Genomic DNA, 19,714 nt, shown 5'->3' on the forward strand with positions numbered 1-19,714 from the left:
CGTCTGAGCATGGGATCTGTGCATAAGAGCTACCACAGGACATCTGTTAAAGTATCAACCCAAGTTGTACCATACTGTATGATGCTTTAGGATATTTAGTTACAAAACTGATATCTAAACAATTGATGTAAACAATTTGGAAATAATTATTATGCAATGTATATTTATTTATTGCTATCATCTATTGCTATCACTGTTTTATACTATATTCCCATTATTTTAAATTAACTGAGATAAAAATATTTTAAAGAAAAAAAAAAAAAGGAAATCCTGGGGGACATTATGCTCCATGAAATAAGCCAAACACAGAAAGACAAATACTACATGATCTCCCTTAAATGTGGAATCTAAAATAGTGAAACTCACAGGAGCACGATAGAATGGTCACCAGGGACTAAGGGGTGGGGGAAATGGGGAGATGTTGGTCAAAGGGTACAAACTTCCACTTATCAGATGAATAAGTTCTAGAGATCTAATATATAGTGCATACTTGAAATTTGCTGAGAGTAGCTCTCCACTGTTCCAAAACACAAAAATGTTAACTATATGACGTTATGGATATGCTCATTAGTTTAATTGTGGTAATCTTTTCATAATGTATATGAATATAAAATCATCACATTGTACACCTTACATGTGCAATTTTTATTGGTCAGTCATACCTCATTAAAGGTGTGGGGAAAGGAATAAAAACATAGTAGATATTAGACCTGCCACTAGATCTTGCTATTTAATGTAGTAATAAAGAAGCATGCATATTACTACAGCACATCTTTTTTTAAAAAACATTTTAGAAACTATGTTTCAGATATAATTGGTTTTCTTTTTAACCCTATGTTATTTTATTTTATGCATGTAAGAGCATAAAATAAAATAACATAGGGTTAAAAAGGGGCTTCTTCAGCCTGTGGGTCCACAGGGGTCCTCAGCATAGGATAAGAACCTGGCTTTTGACACCCTGCATGGGGATCTGCATCTTCCCACTTTCCACAGCAGCCTCCTGGGACCCACTCAATGGACCCACCAGAAGTAGGGGAGCGGGGATTACAGGGTCTAATGCAAGGGGGAGCAGGGAGACCAGGAGGCTGTGGCATGGCTCTGCCATGGACTAACTGTGTGTCCTTGGATAAGTCCCTGTGCTTCTCTGGGCATTCCACCTTTGTGAATGGCAATCAGTCTCTGGTGGGCGATGACAGACAATACATCCTTAAACAGCTTTGAAAACTGTGACATGGACACTTTACAAGGCAGCAGCAACAGCAGCAGCAGCTCCTATTTATGAGATGCCCACTATGTGCCGGACACTGCTCTAACGCCTTCCTATGAGTGATGGTCATCCAGGACTCACAAGAACTCCACGAAGTAGGTACCATTATCATCCCCAACTCAAAGAGGAGGAAACCGAGGCTCAGAGAGGCTGAGGAACTTGCTCCAGATGGCACAGAAGGTAAGCAGGGGAAGGAGGAACAGGATACAGGTCTGTTGGCCACTGAAGTCTGAGCTCTAAGAAAGAGGGCAGTGACCTGTCCAGAGATACTCCAGTGAGTGGCAGAGCTAGGACCACACTGGCTAAGAGGAGGTCAGCATGAAAGGGGATGCACTGACCACACATTCTGAGAATCCGAGGACACGTGCTGCCATCTTGCCATCGAGCCTCTGCCATGTCAGGGTGACTCCCTCAGCCTCTCACACCTTTCAAGTGGGTTCGAAGCATTGCCCTGCCTCTCTCACAGGATATCAGGGACGGGCTGACCTAAGCCCCTTCAGGGTTATTTTTGTGTAGACCCACAGACGAAGGGGCCATGATCACACAGACATGCAGGTACCAGCATGGACCCCCACTCTGCTCATGCTGGACTCGACTGTGGGCAATGAAGGGGACAGCCCATCCCTGCAAAATGGGAGAGGGCATTTTCTACCTGGTTCTCGGATGTTTTTCTGAGTAGTAATGAGCTGCCCTGGCAGACGCAGAGGGGCATCCTGACTTTCTCCAGTTCGCTGGCTGAGAGCTGTGGTCCACAAGTGTGAAGGGGGAGGGCAGCCCTAGGCTCCCACCTTAAGGTTGCCTGGGCCAAGAGCCAGGCTCTGGAGCCTGACTGCCCGGGGTTTTAATTCTGACTCTGCCACCTGCTGGCTGTATGACCTTGGGCTTGTCAGTGCCTCAGTTTCCCTAGGAGAGTCACTGAGCCTCTCAGAGCCCCACCCAACCCGACAGCCTGAGGAACCTATTAAAAATCCTAAGGGGCCCTGCTTTCAGCTGCAGGATGGATAGAAATGAAACATAAAGCACCTCTAAAGCGCTCTTGCCACCAAAATTCAGTCCTTAGGACAAGAATCTGCCAGGTCGTAATGCCTCCTGGTGAGGCCTCCAACCACAGGGGCAGTTTCCCCTGCAGCTCTAATGCAGGGACAGCCACTGTGGGCTGCGCCAATCATCACCATGCCCATCACTTACTAACCGGGTGCCTTTGAGCCTTAGACCCTTCACCTTTAAAATGGGAACGCTAATTGTACCTTTCTCCAATGCTTGTTATGAGGATGAAATGAATTAATATGTGTAAGAGCTCAGAGCCACCTTTTCTAACTGGTGTGTATTTGAGTGTGCATGTGTGCATGTGTACTCTTTTCTGAGGTGCTTCACGGGCAGTGGTCAAGTGTCAAAATTCTTCTGCCCTCCCAGTGCCCAGCCCAAGGCTTGCTGCTGGTGTGAAGGTCAGCAAGGGCAGGACAAGTGGTAGGAGTCCTGGAGGCCTCAGAGGTCCAGCAGAGCCCCTGTTGCAAGTCCATGAGGCCTGAAGGTGAGAGAATAACCCTGGCTGGGCCCTGGCTCCCCTGTTGTTCTATTTACAGATCTGGAGGAGGGAGGGAGGAGGGAATCAAATTGAGCTGGGTGGGCTATGGTCTGCAGCCTGCACACAGACCTGCCCACCTCTCTCTCCCAAGCTTCTGGCAAAACACCCTGAGATTCAGGGGATGCAGGAGTGGGCACAAGCCACAAGTCCCAGCCCCTCTGGGTCTCTGCCCAGGCTCACCAGTCCCCTCCCACTTCTTAGCAGAGCCATACATAAGCCGTTTGTGGCTGGGAGCCACACCTGCCCGTGGCCCTGCCCGCCAGTTCTTTCTTGTTCTCAGGCAGGCCACTAATGGTAGGCAGTCATGACGTGGACAGCCCTGTAGCCTCTTCTGCATAGGCAGCAGACAGCCCTTCAGACTCAAATGGCTGGGGCAGACCATGGCCACAAAGGGGTCACCACAGGGTCAGATGTGGGTGGAGGCAGAGGGTGGCTGGCTGTGGCACCCGGCAGCTGGGTGGAGGAGGGGTGGTGTTCTGGAGGCCAAATGGGTTGCCTTCCACCCTCTCTCAGGCAGACGCTGAGCTAACATTTCTGGCCTAGGCTGGCCTCAGGGACTTAGAGGAATATGGCACAGTTATCTTCAAACTTTATTTAAAAATTTTATCAGGTCCATTAAATTTAAATTCGGGGAGGGGGGGACACATTCCTATTACTGCTATATTTATTTATAAACTAAATATATTTAAAATGTTATAATTTGTGTACTATCTTATTTACAGAAATCATATGTAAATAAATATAAATGTAAAGGTTAAAGTCTAAATACAAATAGAAGCTCTAAGTTTTCTTAATCCTTGGGGAGTCCCCATCCCAGAGACCTACGCCCAAAGGGAGTGCCAGACACAAGATGAAACTGAACAAGGTCTCCTGAGAAAAAGGCACTGAATTCAGACAGGGGGAGCTGAGCAGCTTTCTGCAGGGCATGGGCCTGAGCTGAGCCTTGAGGGATGTGAGTGAACCTAGAAAAAGCATTCCAGAAAGAGGGGCCTGGGGTCAGGAAACCGCAGTGTGCAGAGACCCACCAACACTCACACCCCTGTACCAGGGACTTAGCAAGTCATGAAGACACAAATTCTTGTACAGAACTCTATTTTTAAGCCTGAAAAGTATAGGGAAGGAAAGAGTACAAATCTGAGAGGCTGAAACTCTGGGTTCCATCCTGATAATTTCCTCACCTGGAGACACCACCAGTCCTGTCCTCTCTCTAGTCTCAGTTTCCTCATCTGTAAAATGAGAATGCCAATACCTGCCCAGCTGCCCTCAGTAGGCACAAGGTAGCTGAGGACTGTATACACAGGGGCACTACTCTGTGGTTGGGGACTTCTCTGAAAGTCCTTGTCTGGTGGCTCCTGTCCTCATCCGCCTTCCCCACTCTCCTGCCGGCTTTGGAAGAGCAGAGATCACCGTGTTCTGTTCCATGGCTGTCCCCTGTGGCACCCAGCACCATCCTCGCATATTGTAGGGCTCCACACATATTTTGACTGAAGGCACACATCTTTGGAACGTACAGCTTCAAAGCTTACTCTATCCTTTGGGGGTAGAAATCCTTCCAAAATGCAGTATGTAGTTGAAGAGAAGGCAGTCAGATCCTCACCCAGAACCCAGGGATCACCCCAAGAGGGGGATGTTCTTGGGTCTCTTCTGCTGTTTTTGATAGAACTCGCTTATAGGTTACATCCTCCCTCGTTGTCAGGACATCTATCACATCTGTCTGCCTACCTGCCTCTTAAAATCTCCCCTCCTAGGTCCTGCTAATTTGCTGTGGAAAAGATATACAGACAACATGCCATGGAGAAAGTGAGAAAGGGAAAATACAATCCACAGAATGGGAGAAAAACCTGGCAGATTGTGTACCTGATGAGGGACTTGTTTCTAAATATATAAAGAACTCTTATATCTCAATATTAAAAAAGACAAATAGCCTATATAAAAATGGGCAAAGGACTTGAATAGACATTTCTCCAAAGACATACGCATTGTCAATAAGCGTGCGAAGAGATGCTCAACATTATTAGCCCCCAGGGAAATGCAAATTAAAACCATGAGAGACCAGTTTATACCCACTAGGATGTTATAATCAAAAAGACAGATAATAACAAGTGTTGGTGAGGATGTAGAGAAATTGGTAACCTCATCCATTGCTAGCAGAAACGTGAAATGGTGCAGCCACTGTGGAAAGGAGTCTGGCAGTGCCTCAAAGGGTTAAACAAACAGTTTCTACATGACCCAGCAATTCCACTCCTAGGTGTTTACCCAAAAGAAAGGAAAACATATGCCTACACAAAAATGTGTACGTCAATATTCCTAGTAGCATTATTCATAATACCTAAATGTAGCAAAAATCCAAAGTCCATCAGCTCATGAACAGAAAAACAAAATGCGGTATTTCCATACAATGGAATAATATTCAGCACTAAAAAGAAATGAAGTGCTTATACACGTTACAACATGGATGAACCTTGAAAACATTATGTTAAGTGAAAAAGAGCCAGTCGAAAAAGGCCGTTTATTGTATGAATCCATTTATATGAAATGTCCAGAATAGGCAAATCCATAGAGACAAAAAGTAGATTCCAGGGAATGGGGGAGTTTGGGGAAAATAGGGAGTGATGAAAATGTCCTAAAATCGATTGTGGTGATGGCTGTACAACTTTGTGAGCATACTGAAAACCACTGGATTGTATAGTTTAAGTGGGTGAATTACATGGTATGTGCTCTGAGACAATGGCTTGGAGGTATGCACACATTCCCACCAAGACAATTGGGACTTAGGAGTGGGAAGAGAGGGGCAGTGGAGCAGGTAGGGGGTAGAGCAGGGAGAGGCTAATGGTCAGGAGTAGGGAATCAGACAGGTTTGCGATTGGGCCGTTGGTTCCCCGAGCCTTCAAGGGGCTACTAGTCCCTTTCCACGTACAGTCCCCATGTCATTAGGATGGCAAGGCCACCTTTCACCGCCAGGGTCCCCAGCTCCTGGATCAAACCCATACCAGCTGCCTTTCAGCCTCCACATCCAAGAGCAGCCACCCTCTTTCCCACTGACACTATTTCTCCCTTCCCTGTCTTCTCCCTGGACCCCAAACTCCTCCAGGGCAAGAACTAAGTCGAACTCACTTCTGCAATCCCAGTACTTAGGCCAGTCAAACTTGAGCAGCAGTGGAGCCATCTGGAGGGCTTGTTAAATGTGCTGTTATGCTCCACCCCCAGAATCTGATGCTGCTGGTCCCGTGACCTCACTTTGAAAACCACTGCAGCAGATGTTCAATAAAGGTCTGTATGAGGAGTGAATGAATTAATGAATCACTTGCATGTAAGAACCACTCCAGATTCTACTACTTTCCTGGATTCTTACTCTCAGGCCCCTCTCAGCCTACCTCCTCCTAAAGCCCACCCTGACCCCCAGGACCCCAGCATTGGTGCTCTCTCCCTATGCTTTTCTAGGTCTTGAGGGTCAGAGCTGGGTCTTTCTGGTGAAGAGAAGGCTGTCAGGGCCACGGCAACCTTGTTCGCTGGGCCCATGAGACATACTCCATGGGGATACTCCCACAGACCCTCCCTTCCCGTGCATGGATCACTAAGCCCACTACAAGCTGAGGGAGAAGAGAAGTGGTACTTGGGAGACCATACATATCCTGGGGACCTAGGAGCCCCTAACAGCCCAACGAGAAAGACCAAGTTTCCTGGATGACCAAGAATTCAGATGGCCTGACTCTGCATCCAGGACTCTCTTTCACCACCAATTTGACAGTCGATGGCTCTAGGGCCTGTGGGCTTCTGAGCCAGCGGGTAATAGCCATTGGGAGGGGTTTGCCCACTTACCATTAGGCAGGGGGATCCACAGTCAGGTGAGGCCCATCTGTGTCTACTGGCAGATGGCCTCCTTAGTCTTTCCCAACTGAGGCCTGCCTGGTCTAAGGGCTCATCTGTGGTCGTCCTACCCCTGTGCTTTTTCATGGGTCATAGACCCATGAATCTTTTTGCCTGGAAAGTCCCTTCACTCTAATTGATGAAATTCAAGGCCCAGCAGAAAAGCTGCCTCTTCTGTGAGGCCCTCGCCCTACCTTGTCTTTGAAACAGGATTAATCTCCCCTCCTCTGGTCCCCTTGGCTCTCTGCAGCACAAGGTAACAGGAAGGGACTAGCATACAATGGTAGGTACTTTCCCTTAGAAGATGAGTGGGGGGCAGGGGGGTCCCTAGCCCTCATAATCTCCAACACCCCTCTCTATGTGATAATGTTAATATTAAAGCTAACCTTTGCTATGAGAAATTCATATTGCCCAATCAAGTAAAATGAGTTACAGCTTCTGTAAAATCTTTCCCATTTTATGGATCTGAAATAGACAATTTGAGTAAAAATCGGGCACTTTGTTATGCAAATAGAAGCCAAGCTCCTTTCAGGGAAGTCCCCAGTTCCTCATTCCATGTAGAAATTCTGGGCCTCCCCGTGGCTGTGAAGGTTTGCTTTTCCCTAAGCAGCTGCCAAGTGATACCCCAGCACGTGTCTGGCACAGGGCACATCTGCAACGATCAGGCATCACATGGAGAGAAGTTACTGTGAGGTGAAGCCAGACTCACACTGCGGAGAGATCCTGATCGTGGAATTATACGTTCAGTTTTGATGTGTAGAAAGGTATCATTACTTCCATTTTGTAGATGAGAAAACTGAGGCCCAGTTAGGACTTCTTTAAGACCCCAAAGTTGGCTCTTGCCCTTGTCCCATCTAGTCCCCGCATTCGAGATGCTTCCAGAGTGGTGAAGGCAGGCAGCTCACTTCCCTGGGCATGAGTTACAGCAGGTCACCTGGTCCCCATGGTGCTCCCTTTCTCTTGGCTTTCCCTCTGACTTGCTGAGCTGTGGAAACCCATACTTTCCAGCCTCTCATTCTCAGGCTGTTTCTGCAAATCCGGGGCTGCCCTCTAACACAGATCCCAGCCTATGGCAGCACAGGCCCCAGGCCCCTTCTCCCTCTCAAGCTATGGGGTCCAGGAGGCAAGAAGGAGGCTCCAATTGAGTCCTCTTCCCCAACCCAGTTCCCACAACTGACCTGAGGAGAGACTGGATAGAGGATGCCATTTTCAAATCTGGGCTTAAAAGCTGGGTTACAGCCACACATCTTAATTGGCGCATTTCTGTTTTCTCTATGGGCATGTTTCTTTTCTGATGGACTCTCACAAACGTTTTACTGTTATATTTCTTGTAATACTGCCTGCAATCATTATTTAGACATCATAAAAAAATCATTATATTTTTTAAAAGGAAGGCTGAGAAGTTCCTACAGAAGAGAATACAAAAAGCTTGGACACGCACACAAACACACACATAAAAGCCGATCCACACACAATACACATATATGCAAGTTTGGTCTGACAAAAAAGAGAAGTTTGTTATCACACTGTTTTGCAAAATAGAAGTGAATGAATAATTTATAGGGCTTTTAACAAACATCTAGATTTCTAATCATTCTAGAAAAATCCAGTTTGATTACTTACAGCAGTAGTTCTGTGATAAGCCAACCCAGAAATGGTCACCAATAAATAAAATTTACAATTCCCAATGGGCCTTCCTTCTACAGAAATGCATCATAAACATTCACATCTTTTTTCTTAAACACATCAGACCCACAACGCCAGGGCTCTCACTAACTGAAGGTACTATTTGTGGAAAAATCCTTAAACTCTTTACTTTGAAAAGGCTCCTGACTTAATGTGCAGATGATAATATTTCCCATTTTATTTTGGCAAGAACTTCATTATATTGCACCCTTTGCCACCAGTCCCAAAACAACGGTGCCTGAATTGAGCCCATGCAGCTCTGGTCCTTGGGACTCCCAAAATGAAGGGCCACACATAAGCAGGCCAGGGGCTGGCGGGCTGCTGGGAGGAGCTCACACCCAACCATGCCATTTTGGATCTGTGACCTAACCAGACTTACCAACAATAGGCTGGCACATCTGGCTGACGCAAGGCTTGGAAGCACCAGTCTTCGACATCCCCTCTGTGATCCGGGCCACCCTTCTTGCCCAGGTCTCCCTCCAACCTGTGGGCAGTCTGACTTAGGTTTTGAAGGCAGGACTCTGACTGACCTTCAGAAGGTAAGGGACCTGCCAGGGGGCTGGACAGCTGGGTGGCTGCCCCCTCAGACTGCACTCCAGCTCCTGGCCATAGGACTGGGCGGGGAGAGGTGACTGATGATCGGTTACAGAGCACACTGTGAGAGCGCAGTTCTGGCTTGATACTTCCTGTTTGGGGAAGAAACCTCGCTGGTGATCATTAGTGGCTTAGACTCAAGTCTCCCTGCTACAGGAACTAAGGTAGGACAGCCAGCAGAACCCAGGATGCATAAAATGAATAAATGTCATCCAAAGCAGGGCAGACTGCCTCACCACAGTGTGAGAGAGAGAGAGAGAGAGAGAGAGAGAGAGAGAGAGAGAGAGAGAGAAAGAGAGAGAGAGAGTACGTGTGTGCGAGAGAGGGAGGAGGAGGAGGTGCATTTATGCTTCAGGATACAAAGCTAAGCATAATGGCTGCAGAAAGTGGCAATTTATCAATTGCTGTGGGAGTAATTTATTGCAATCATCGTGGCTGTCATTGGCTTAGTGATAATTTTTTGCATTTTGTGCTAACAAAGTCTTCCTAGTCATCTTTACTTGCTAGTCAGTGTCCACAGTGTGGAGAAAGACAGATAGAAGAACCCACAGACAGAATACAGCAATGTCAGAGGAAAAAGCAGGGGCGGGAGTGTGCCTGCCTGCTGCTGAGGGTTTTCCTCATTGACTGGAGACCACACTGACAGCACAAAGGGAGGCCAGAGATTTGGAGACTTCTGTATCATTGAAGTAAATTATGCCAAGTCCAGTCTTAAGCCAAGTCTATTTGATTATTTTCAACTTGTCTGAAAACTTGTGATCTTGGAAAATGGTGGCTCTATGTAACTCTGGGCATTTTATAACCAGAACATACACCACACGCTCCAGGCAGCTTTACTCTATTATTACCACAATAAAACAGGGCCTGCATGGTTCTTTGACTGCTGTGGCCCCTATGCCTTGACTCTTCTGCTAGAGAAAACCTCCTATGGGGAGGGGTATTCTTGAATCTACCTGGAGTCCAGGACTATCCAGCATGCACAGACTGCCTCTCCCCTTAGCTCATCTTCTACTCTCCCTCCTTCCAGTCCCTGCTGCTCCCCACTGTTCCCTCCTCTTAAAGTCTTGACATCTTCCTGCCATCCAAATCCCCCTTCCCTGAAGAGCCAGCCTAAGCTCTTGGGTACTTAGGCACCTCCCAACCCCCGTAGCCCCACACCACCTCACCCTGCTTTGAATTCAGAGAAGCAGCTGTGTTCTTTGGTGGATCTAGTTAGATAGACCTGGGTGTGAATTCAGATTCAACCATGTACCAGCAGTATGACCTTGGACAGGTTACTTCCCTTCTCTATTGTGATTAAATAAAACGGTGAACTGAAAGCTCCCAAATCCACACCGTAGAACTGCTCTTGTTTACACATTTCCTGTGCTCTGCTCTGGGCCTGGACTCTTCTTTCTGCTGCCTGGTGGCATTTTGTATTGCCACTCAGTCTCCCAATTGGACTCTAATCTCCTAGAGGACAGGGACCTGGGTGCCCTCCATCCTTGTGTATCCATATAGTCCCACAGTGTGCTCTGCTTACTGGGAGGTTAGTAGATGCCTGTTGGGCTGACAGGACTCAGGCAGTAAACACTGGATCACTCTCAGTTCCTATCAAGGCTCCTGGTCGGTCTGATCCCCTTGGAGAAGCTGTGCTGTCAGGAAACCACATTTCTTTCTGAAAGCGAACCTTCCAGGTGTGAGCAGACAGCAGCTGCAAGAGTACTCTCATGATTCCTGGAGGAACCCTGGTCAGCTGTGATATTCTGTCCCCTGGGGTTCTCACTGAGCCTTTAGGTGTGGCTTGAGCACCCCCCAGTCCTGGGAACACCCTTCCCCTAGCTGCACACACAGCCGTGCCAGATCAGAATGTTCAAGAAGAGTTGAAAGGTTATGGGAAGACAAAAAGCAGCGTGCTAGAACTCACAAGAGCAGAGAGCATCACCAGGTCTCCAACCTATAGCCTCCAATCCAGCAAGGCCGAGAGGGCTGGGTTTTCCCAATGGAAGCACCCCAATCCCTATCACAACTCATGGCTGCCAGGGCCCAGCACTATCTTATTTCCTCCCCTTCCAGTTCAGGGTGCCACTCCATTTTTGGCCAACTTGGAGCCATCTCCACAGATCAGCCACATAGAGCCTGGTCTTACCTCCTTCAGCTGCTCAGTCCCACACCCAGGTTGTCGTTGATTTGCTAGACAGTGGTGACTGACCTCTCTCACTGTGTCCAATTCACTACTAACCCATGTACAGGTCTGGCTGGTCATTCAGAAAGCCTCAGCAAAGGCCCCTTGGTGACTCTGCAGACTCTGCATTAAGTCATCCTGCCTTTAAAGGCAGACCTGGAGGGCCCACCTCACAGCCACCTGAAGCTTTCTCGACATTCTCCAGCTATGTGCCCTGAGTGATTTACCTTCAGAGAGACCCTTACTCTGACTGCAGGGCATGCTGTCACCCTCCCAAACCAACAGTAAAAGCACAAGCCCACAGTCTGACGGCCACGCCACAAATGACGGATGCTACAGTAACAGGAAGGGACCTCCCATTACAGACACCACCAGCACATGGGCTTTGGGAAACCTGCTGTCTACACATGTCTACACATGAACCGAGGAGGAGGGACACATGCTGTCCCAGGTTGAAGTGACAATCTAGGAATTCATGATCCCACATGAGTTGGCTGCCAGCTCTGACAGCAGGCACAGTGGTCAGTACTTCAAGTTCTGCAGGGAGCAGTCTCTTGTTTTGAACCCTAGCTTGCATTAGCTATGGGACCTGGGCTTCAGTAAAGCCAAGTTCCCTCATTTGTATTCAGAAATAAGCAAAAGGTGTGGAATTTTTGCAGGAATATAAATGACAACCAATACTCATCCTACCAGAAGTAGGACTTGACCGGGTCTTGAGTGCCTGGCACCAAGTTGGTGCTCAGTAAATGTTTGTTGAATGAATAAATGATGAGGCACAATTTGGATAAGCATATATAGTTAGTGGTTAGGAGCTTCAAGTTTGTAGTTGTCAGAATGGATTGGAGTCTCATGTGTTCTCGGGAAAGTTATATGGTTAGGAGACCATTATCTACCTCTTACGAGTCAGAAGGTTCAAATGTGCTTACACATAACATGCTTGGGCCAGGGCTTAGCATGTGGGAAGCTGAGTGTTCAGTGTCATTTCAGGTGTGATGGGAGTGGTGCCCATGGCATACGGAGGACGTGAAGGGCTAACGTGCAGAGGCCTGCAGTCAGTAGGAGGTCAGTTTGGACAGGGAGGTAGGCTCAGTTGCAAGGGGCAGACAGGAAGAAGTGAGACTTCTATAGCCAAACATTTGAAAATCCCTTAGAGGGACCCATCTGCAGCCCAGCCCTCTCAAAGTTCTATAATCCCCACAGCCTCCTCGAATGGGATGGGGTTGGCAAGGGTAGGATAAGAATGAAAAAAGAGGCACTCAACCCCTCCAACCCCCAGGAGGGAGGAAAAGAGTAAGCTTGGCCTTAGGTTTTAATAACTGCTTAAACTAGCTTTCTTGTTTTAAATCAAGAGGCCTATTCCTGGTCCAGATGCTGGAAAGCAATTTCATGGAGTGCTTAATTTATGCAGCTCGGAGTGCCCAGCTTAGGAGAATACCTGGCCACTATCTTTGCTGGAGAGGTCAGGAAGGGGTGTATCCAGCCTCAGCTAGGGCCCAGAGAGCCTGGATATCACTGCATGCAGCCGGCCCAACCCTCAGCACCACCTCGACCCCACCAGCCTACTTAAACATCACCCCAGCCTGCTGAGGTTTTATGAAGCAGGAGGCACAGACTTCTCCCAGTGTGGAAACTAAAGGCCAGGGAGTCCTGAGGCTGGGCCTGAGACCAGTTCTGCAATGGAGAAGGGGACCATGGAGGCTACTCTCTGGGCCTTAGTTACCTTCTCTAGTGAACTGAGGGGTATGTACTAGGAAAGCAATGAGCCTGGACAGTCCCTAGCTAATTAACATTCATACTTGGGGGAAGGGAGAAGAATCTGATATTTATTGCATTCCTAAAAACTCAGCCTTTCACACAATTAATCCTCCAGGAAGGCATTACTGTCCTTGTTTCATAGGGATGTCAGGTTCAAGGCCCTTCGCAAGGTTTTACAGATGAAGAAATAAGTTCACAGAGCTGAGGACTCAGCCAAGGTCACAGGGCAAAGATCTGCAGGGATACAGACTTGGGATCACTTGACTCCAAAACTAGGCATTCTTCCCTATAGTCAGTCAATTCAGCTGTCTCCCCCTCCACTACTCAGGTGTGCAGCTTTGGACTTCGTCATTCACTTTCACTTTTTAACTATCTGAAGCTCTGCACATCACTCTGATAAGTTCAAGGAGGGAAGAGCCATGGGGCAAGGACAGGAAACATGAACGGGAAAGGAATTCACCTGTTTGGCATCTCCACGCTGGAGAGATGTGGTCCCAGAGTGACCAGGCTAGGTCTTGGGGAGCTCAGCAGGTTTAGGGATGGTTGTCCCTAGCTTACTGACAGCTCTGAGGTCAGCATTATCCCATGCCAACTCCAGGCTTTCCTCCCGGGCTGCCTGGCTGAGGCCAACTGTCCACCATTCAAGGCCTTCTTTTGGAAACCTTCTCCAGGGATGCCCCTGCCTCACTAAGACCACTCATCCATCAAATACTGATTAAGCACCTGCTCCATCCCAGCCTATCTACAGGCCACTGGGGAGAGGCCCAGAGATGAGTAAGACAGGTCCCTGCCCTTCAGGGGGTTCATTCTGCAGACTTGATTCCCTCAGCTGTAGGTGGGACATAGGCATGTGTATTTTTAACAAACCATACAGGCGATTGGTCTTGTGGATGTTCTGGCCCCCAGCACTTGCATTCTTTGGGTTGCCACACCCTCGAACATGGCCTCTTTCCCATACTAATGGCTCCTCTGGGCTCCCAAGTCAGATACATCTGTACAAATCTTCTGCAACTTGCTACTTGTGTACCCTTGCAAAATGCCCATGCTATCTGAGGCTTCTTTCCTCATCTTTATCTAGATAATAATAGTGACTTCTTGTCCTGAGGGTTAACTGGGATATTGTGTGCAAAGCAAGTGGCCTGGCACAGATAAATGCATAATAAATGATTGCTCTTAATTATATCATCACCATACTCTGACGGACAGAAATACTTTCCTGGGGTTTATTTGTATAACCCCTATTTCTGGAGCCTGTCTCAGAGGTGGCGCTGGAGAACTTTGGAGGCCTCTCGGTGCCCTCTGCCAGGGCTCAGCAAGCCATGCCTTCATTTTCTCCACGGATTCTACCTCCTAGCCCCTGAACAATTTATTAGCTTAGCGTGTCTTTCCCTTCATCTACCCAGAGAGATTACAGTTACAACTACACCTCTTTGGGCAGCCTGCCCCAAATTTCGGGAAAATGGGAAGAGGCGGACACTGGCCAGCCTAGCCTCTTGCGGACCAAGGCCACCGCCCCCGTCCCCGCCCCCGCTGGGCGGGGTCTGCGAAGGGGCTGAGAGGCCAAGTGCGAGTAAGACCCAGCCCACTGCTCCCCGCAATCTCCGAGTCTGGCTGGCCAGAGCAGCAGGTACAGGGAACCTGTGAACTCCGCAGATCTGCGAGAGGGGCGCTCAGAGTGCGTCACGGAGTCCCAACGCCGGGTCTCCTCAGTACCCCCGCCCCGCAAAGGGAGAACACCACCCTCACCACCGCCGCGGCGCACGCAGCTCGTGTCCCTAGGGAAGGGAGACGCGCGGAGTGGGAACCGAGGACCCGGGCTCTCTCTGCCGTCGGGCGCACGTGGCTGGGTCCCAGCGGACACCTGCAGACGTGTGGCTGCCCCTGGCCTCCGCGGGCGTTGGTGCAAGGGGGCAACCGGGAAGCTAACGGGTCGCGGGTCCCGGGGCAGGGCGCAGCTGACAGCCCGGCGGAGACTCAGAGGAGGGGTGACTCACCTCTCCGGCCCTCGGCTCGGAGCACCCGCGGTGGCTGAAGGTGCCGCTGGCGGAAGCGGCAGCCGGGCCCCAAGGCTCCTCCTCCTGCTCCCGCGCCCCGCCTGCCCGCCGGCCGGCCCAGCCCGGGAGGTGGCCGCCCGCCAGCCCGCTGCTGCTTATCCAGCTCCGCCACCTCCCAGGGGGCGGCAGTCGGGGAGCCGCAGGGTCATCGGTCCCCATAGGACCCTGCAGCGCCGCCGGCGGCGGCAAACAACGACCCTCCACCCCTGATCCAAGATTTGGAGCCAGTCTGGTAGCTTCCTGATCTGCGCCCTCCCCGGTCCGCCCCCTACACTTCCACGGTTAAAGTGTGCAGGACGCCTCTTAACCAGGACAAGGAGGGCATGGAGGCCACGGTGACTTCTGAGACCTACCCCTTAATCTGAGACACACTTCAAATCCACATCCCTTTTATAATCGATGACGTCTAGTGGCAGGCACAGATGGTAAGAGGCCAAGGCCCCAGATTGCATCAGGCTTCCTTCTTTGGTGTAGTAGAAGCCCGCCCCTCAACAAGGCTGCATCCAGGCCTTAGTGGTCCTATCACATTTCTGTCCCTTGCCCACCCTTAGGGCAGACCTTTGACCCTTCCCAATAGTCCTCAGGTTTCAAGACCCTTGGGTCTCCAGAAGCTGCTGAGGATGCTGGAACTTGCTTCCCCATCTAGACTTCCTGGACTGCAAACCAGCACCCTGGCCCAGAAAGATGGCTTCCAGCACTGCTGGCTGCCCTCCCTTCTCCCATGCTGATGGCATCGCAGCACCGCAGTGAGGAGAGAATATCTTGGGTAGTTTTCTAAAAGTGTATGGGTTCATCTGTAGCCCTAGCTCACCCAAGACCTCACAGCACCTGCTACTGACAGTTATTCCCCTCCCTTTACAGGTGAGGACATGGGGGCTCTGATGGTTAAGTTAGACACCAATGTCATTCATCTGGGAGGCTGACTAGGAATTACCTGACCCCTGGGACTGTTTCTGGAATATTCCTGCGGCAGGGGGTGGGGAGGCATATTCACAAATCTCTGATAAAGGGTGTCAAATTACTCCAAGAAGCCAACTTGTGCTGAAGAGATAAACCCTGACAGAGGTTATCTGAACCCTGAGGCCAGAGGCAGGTGGGCTGTGCCTCAGGACTGGCCCCACAACCGGACCCCAAAAAGCACAGTGAGTGAAGAGACAGAGTTCTGACAGCCCTGTGGTAGGAATACTGCTGTGAGGGGCCTCTCCTCCACCACCCCACTGAGACCTACGCACGAACATCTTGTACTTTCTCACCTCCACGGGTTTCCTGTCTAAAATATCCATCCTTCCCAGCTCTCTATTCTGCCAAGGCCCAGATCCTCTCCTGCCTCCTTCAGGTACCCTCCTTTCCTAGGGCAACATCTTCTCTGAGCTCATGTAGCAGTTCTCAGAGGTCCTTTATCTGTTCAACACTCAGGGAGCCATGCCTTTCCATGCACTGTACGAAGGGCTAGAGATGCAGGTGTTCATTGCCGGGCTCCTGCCCTTGGATGGTGAGTTGCCTCTGCAGTGGGTTGTAAACTAGGAAAACAGGAATCAGTTCCTCGCCCCTTCAGCACCACTGGCGTGGTGCCCTGTATATTGTAAGTGCTCTCTGGCTGATGGAGATCTCTGAGCATCTTTCTTGCAACTGCGATGGGCGGCACAAGGATATCAGGCTTGTGAAATGGAGGTGCTAAGAAGTCTTCTAGCATTCTTGGAAGGATCCTTGGATCTATCCAGCATTCTTCCAAAGAGACCTGGGGGACTTCTTTGTGGGGTTCCCCATGAGCTGGAGAGATCTGACAGCTGAACTGGCAGAGGTCTGTTGTTAAAAAGGAGTTCTATGTAAAGTAACCTAAGAGGGTGAGCTGATCATAAATTCCTAACTGGGCGGGTCAGAGTGGGTAGTCACACCCCAGGCTTATAACTTTTTAATAAAACGTCTATCTTTGCCTTAAGCAAGCCCTGTCCATTGTTTCTGTGCATCTAGGTTAATACACCTTTGAAATAAGCCCTAACCACCCTCAAGAGAGCACATAATCTTATTAACTATCCTGTAATCCGATCCCCGTGTTGCTTTCTCCCACCTGCTGTAATCTTCCTTTCGTTCATAATCTCAAATGCATAAGAGAAGCTGCTATTCTCCAGAGCATATGAGATCTTGCTCCCCAGCATACATCATTAGCTTGGCCTACAGGTTTGGATGTTTCTTATGTCAGCACTGTTTATTAACTGTCTTCTCCCACAGAAATGTGAGCTCCTGCAGGGCCAGGGGTTTTAGCTGTCTCAGTCATTTCTGTATTTCCAGTGCCTAGCACGTTAGGTGCTCAGTAAATAATTGTTGAATGAATGCACTCCCTTTTTCACCCTTTTTTACCTCCTTCAGCATCTCTAGGGAGTTTCCCCCAGGGTTTCTGCCCACCTCTGGTTTCCTCCCTTGCCTGCCCTAGAGCTAGAAAGACTATAATACAGAGGAGGTCCTCACTGCACACACTGATGCACCTGGAGTTGCTGAATATTCTCTTTACAAACCTCGTGAGATTGCCCTTTTCCCTGAAGATAAGGCTAACTGTTTAAGAGGACAGGAGAATCCAGAATGAGAATCTAGAGTCATCTACTTGCGTCAGAGAGGAGAGGGCCATTGTTCTCTCTCAGCTTCTCGGATTGATGCGACATTTATAGGCCAGGACAGAGCACATCCATTTCACAAAATAAATACTCTAATTGACTATTAAAACAAGATGGCTAGGAGAAGCCATGTGTCCTGATGTACTCTGACGTCCCTGGCTAGGAACCAGAGTACTTGGATCTAGTGCTGCCAGGGCCGAGCAGAGGCTCCAGGAAACGTGCTCTCCACCTGTGCTTGCCCCTGCACCCAGGTGTGGTGAGACTCCACCAAACTTGGGCACAGGGAGCTGCTCCCCCATGTGAGAGAGAGAGAGTGGGGCTGCAATTTGTTGATGTAAGAAACATCCAAACCTGTAGAGAATTTTTATAAGTTTATTTGAGCCAAACTGACAATTGCCAGGAAGCAAAACCTCAACAGGTTGAAAAAATGCTCTTTAAGAAATTTTGCTGCTGATTTTATACACTGGAATAAAAAAGCAGGAGACGTAAGAAGGGTTACATGAAATCTATCGGTGGTAGATTAAGGGGGCAGGAGAAAGTGTAGTGACCTCACCTTTAGAAACAATAGGTTAAGGATAAGACATGGTACGTGCTAACCGCCATGTCTCACTTCTAGTTAGTTATCTGCTAAAAATTTGTTAACTAAAGGGATTTACTGGCCAGATCACTGCCTATAGGTACAAAATATTTTAACAATGACGCATTCTGCTTCTGTACCCCTGCTTGCTTACCCACCTCTTAGTTATCAGTTAATGAATGGAGGAGATATAGTCTTTTGTGTAAAGATTAAGGATGCGGGGGATGGGATCGAGGGCTTAAAACCTTTGTGCCCCTGCGTCTCGGGGCTGCTCCTTTGCAAGGACAGCCGCCGGCTAATAAACTGTCTCTTGGACTAGAGCACTCGAGTTGGGCCTGGTTTTGGAGGCCCCAGCGAGATCTTCTCGTTGTGGGAAAATTGATCAGTGCACCAGGGCGTTGGACCATTTGCGGTTGGGGAGGCCTCTAGGGCACTTGCCCTAGCCCACCGCCCGTGGTTTCTCGCTTTGTGGAGCGTGATCTTGGGAGTGCTGAGGCAGTTTTTGGTAGGGGCCCCAGGACCGTGCGGACGGGACGTCGGACAAGTAAGTCAGCGGTCGACTGAGACTGTGACGACAGTTTTCTCAGTCTTGTTTTTTGGTTCGTTAGTCTGTGTCTGTTTTTCTTGTGTTGTGTTGCGTGCTTTACTGTGGAACTATGGGACAATCACAGGGTAAGCTAACACCGCTTCAATGCATGCTTAATCACTTTAAAGATTTCCGTCACAGGGCAAAGGCTTATGGTGCTTTAGTAACTCCTTTTGATTTGCAGCGGTTTTGTCAACTAGATTGGCCGACCTTCGGAGTAGGATGGCCCTCCGAGGGATCATTTAATTTACAGACTGCATTTCGGGTTCGGGGTGTTGTTTATGGGAACCCGGGGCACCCTGACCAAATTCCTTATATTGATGTATGGATTGACGTTGTTTCTGATGCCCCTAAGTACTTACAGAATTGCAGTCGCGCCCCCGTTACTGTAATGGCAGCCATACCCCAAGGTCTTAAGAAGCCCCCACCAGTGTTGCAGGGCCCTCCGTCGGAGGATGACTGGTATCCACCACCCCATCATGGTGATGGGAGTGGACGTCCTCCTCCGGAAAGACCAGAACCTCCTGTAACCCGGTCTAGGGGTCGTAGGCCACCTTCCCCTGATTCAACCTCCCTGAAAGAGCCAGTATCTGTTCAAGCCCCATTGAAGGTGATTCCAGGAGGTGGAGGTGAGCCTACTGTCATCTACTCGCCATTCAGTACTAGTGATTTATATAATTGGAAATTGCAAACGCCATCCTTTTCAGAGAAACCACAAGGACTAACCTCCCTTTTAGAGTCTATTTTCTTTACCCATCAGCCCACTTGGGATGATTGTCAGCAGCTTTTGCAGGTTTTATTCACCACTGAGGAAAAAGAAAGGATTTTGCGGGAGGCAGCCAGAGGAGTCACGGACCCGAATGGGCTGCCAACAGCAGACTTAACCAGGATACAGGCTGTGTTTCCTACTCAGCATCCCCAGTGGGATCCCAATACAGATCAAGGTAAGGAGGCTCTCCTAAGGTATCGC

At 49.2% G+C, this 19,714-nt stretch overlaps 1 protein-coding gene across 4 annotated transcripts in view; it reads right to left on the reverse strand.

The window, feature by feature from the left end:
• STEAP3 (STEAP3 metalloreductase) overlaps positions 1-19,714 on the reverse strand; it is a 46,908-nt gene that overhangs the window by 22,527 nt on the left and 4,667 nt on the right. Inside the window, exons 1-2 of one of the 4 annotated variants that reach the window (XM_015596722.2) lie at positions 14,913-16,823; positions 8,785-8,889 (exon numbers count right to left, since the gene is read on the reverse strand). The exons of 1 other annotated variant lie outside the window; for it this stretch is intronic. In XM_015596722.2, coding sequence (XP_015452208.1) covers positions 8,785-8,842 — 58 coding nt within the window. In that variant the 5' untranslated portion in view covers positions 8,843-8,889; positions 14,913-16,823. Of the gene's footprint in view, positions 1-8,784; positions 8,890-14,912; positions 16,824-19,714 lie in introns of those variants that run through there. 2 more of the 4 variants (XM_015596724.2, XM_006921011.3) reach the window with 2 other exon arrangements.

This window comes from Pteropus alecto, unplaced genomic scaffold (genome assembly GCF_000325575.1).
Source record: "Pteropus alecto unplaced genomic scaffold, ASM32557v1 scaffold3, whole genome shotgun sequence".
Taxonomy (NCBI): Eukaryota; Metazoa; Chordata; class Mammalia; order Chiroptera; family Pteropodidae; genus Pteropus; species Pteropus alecto.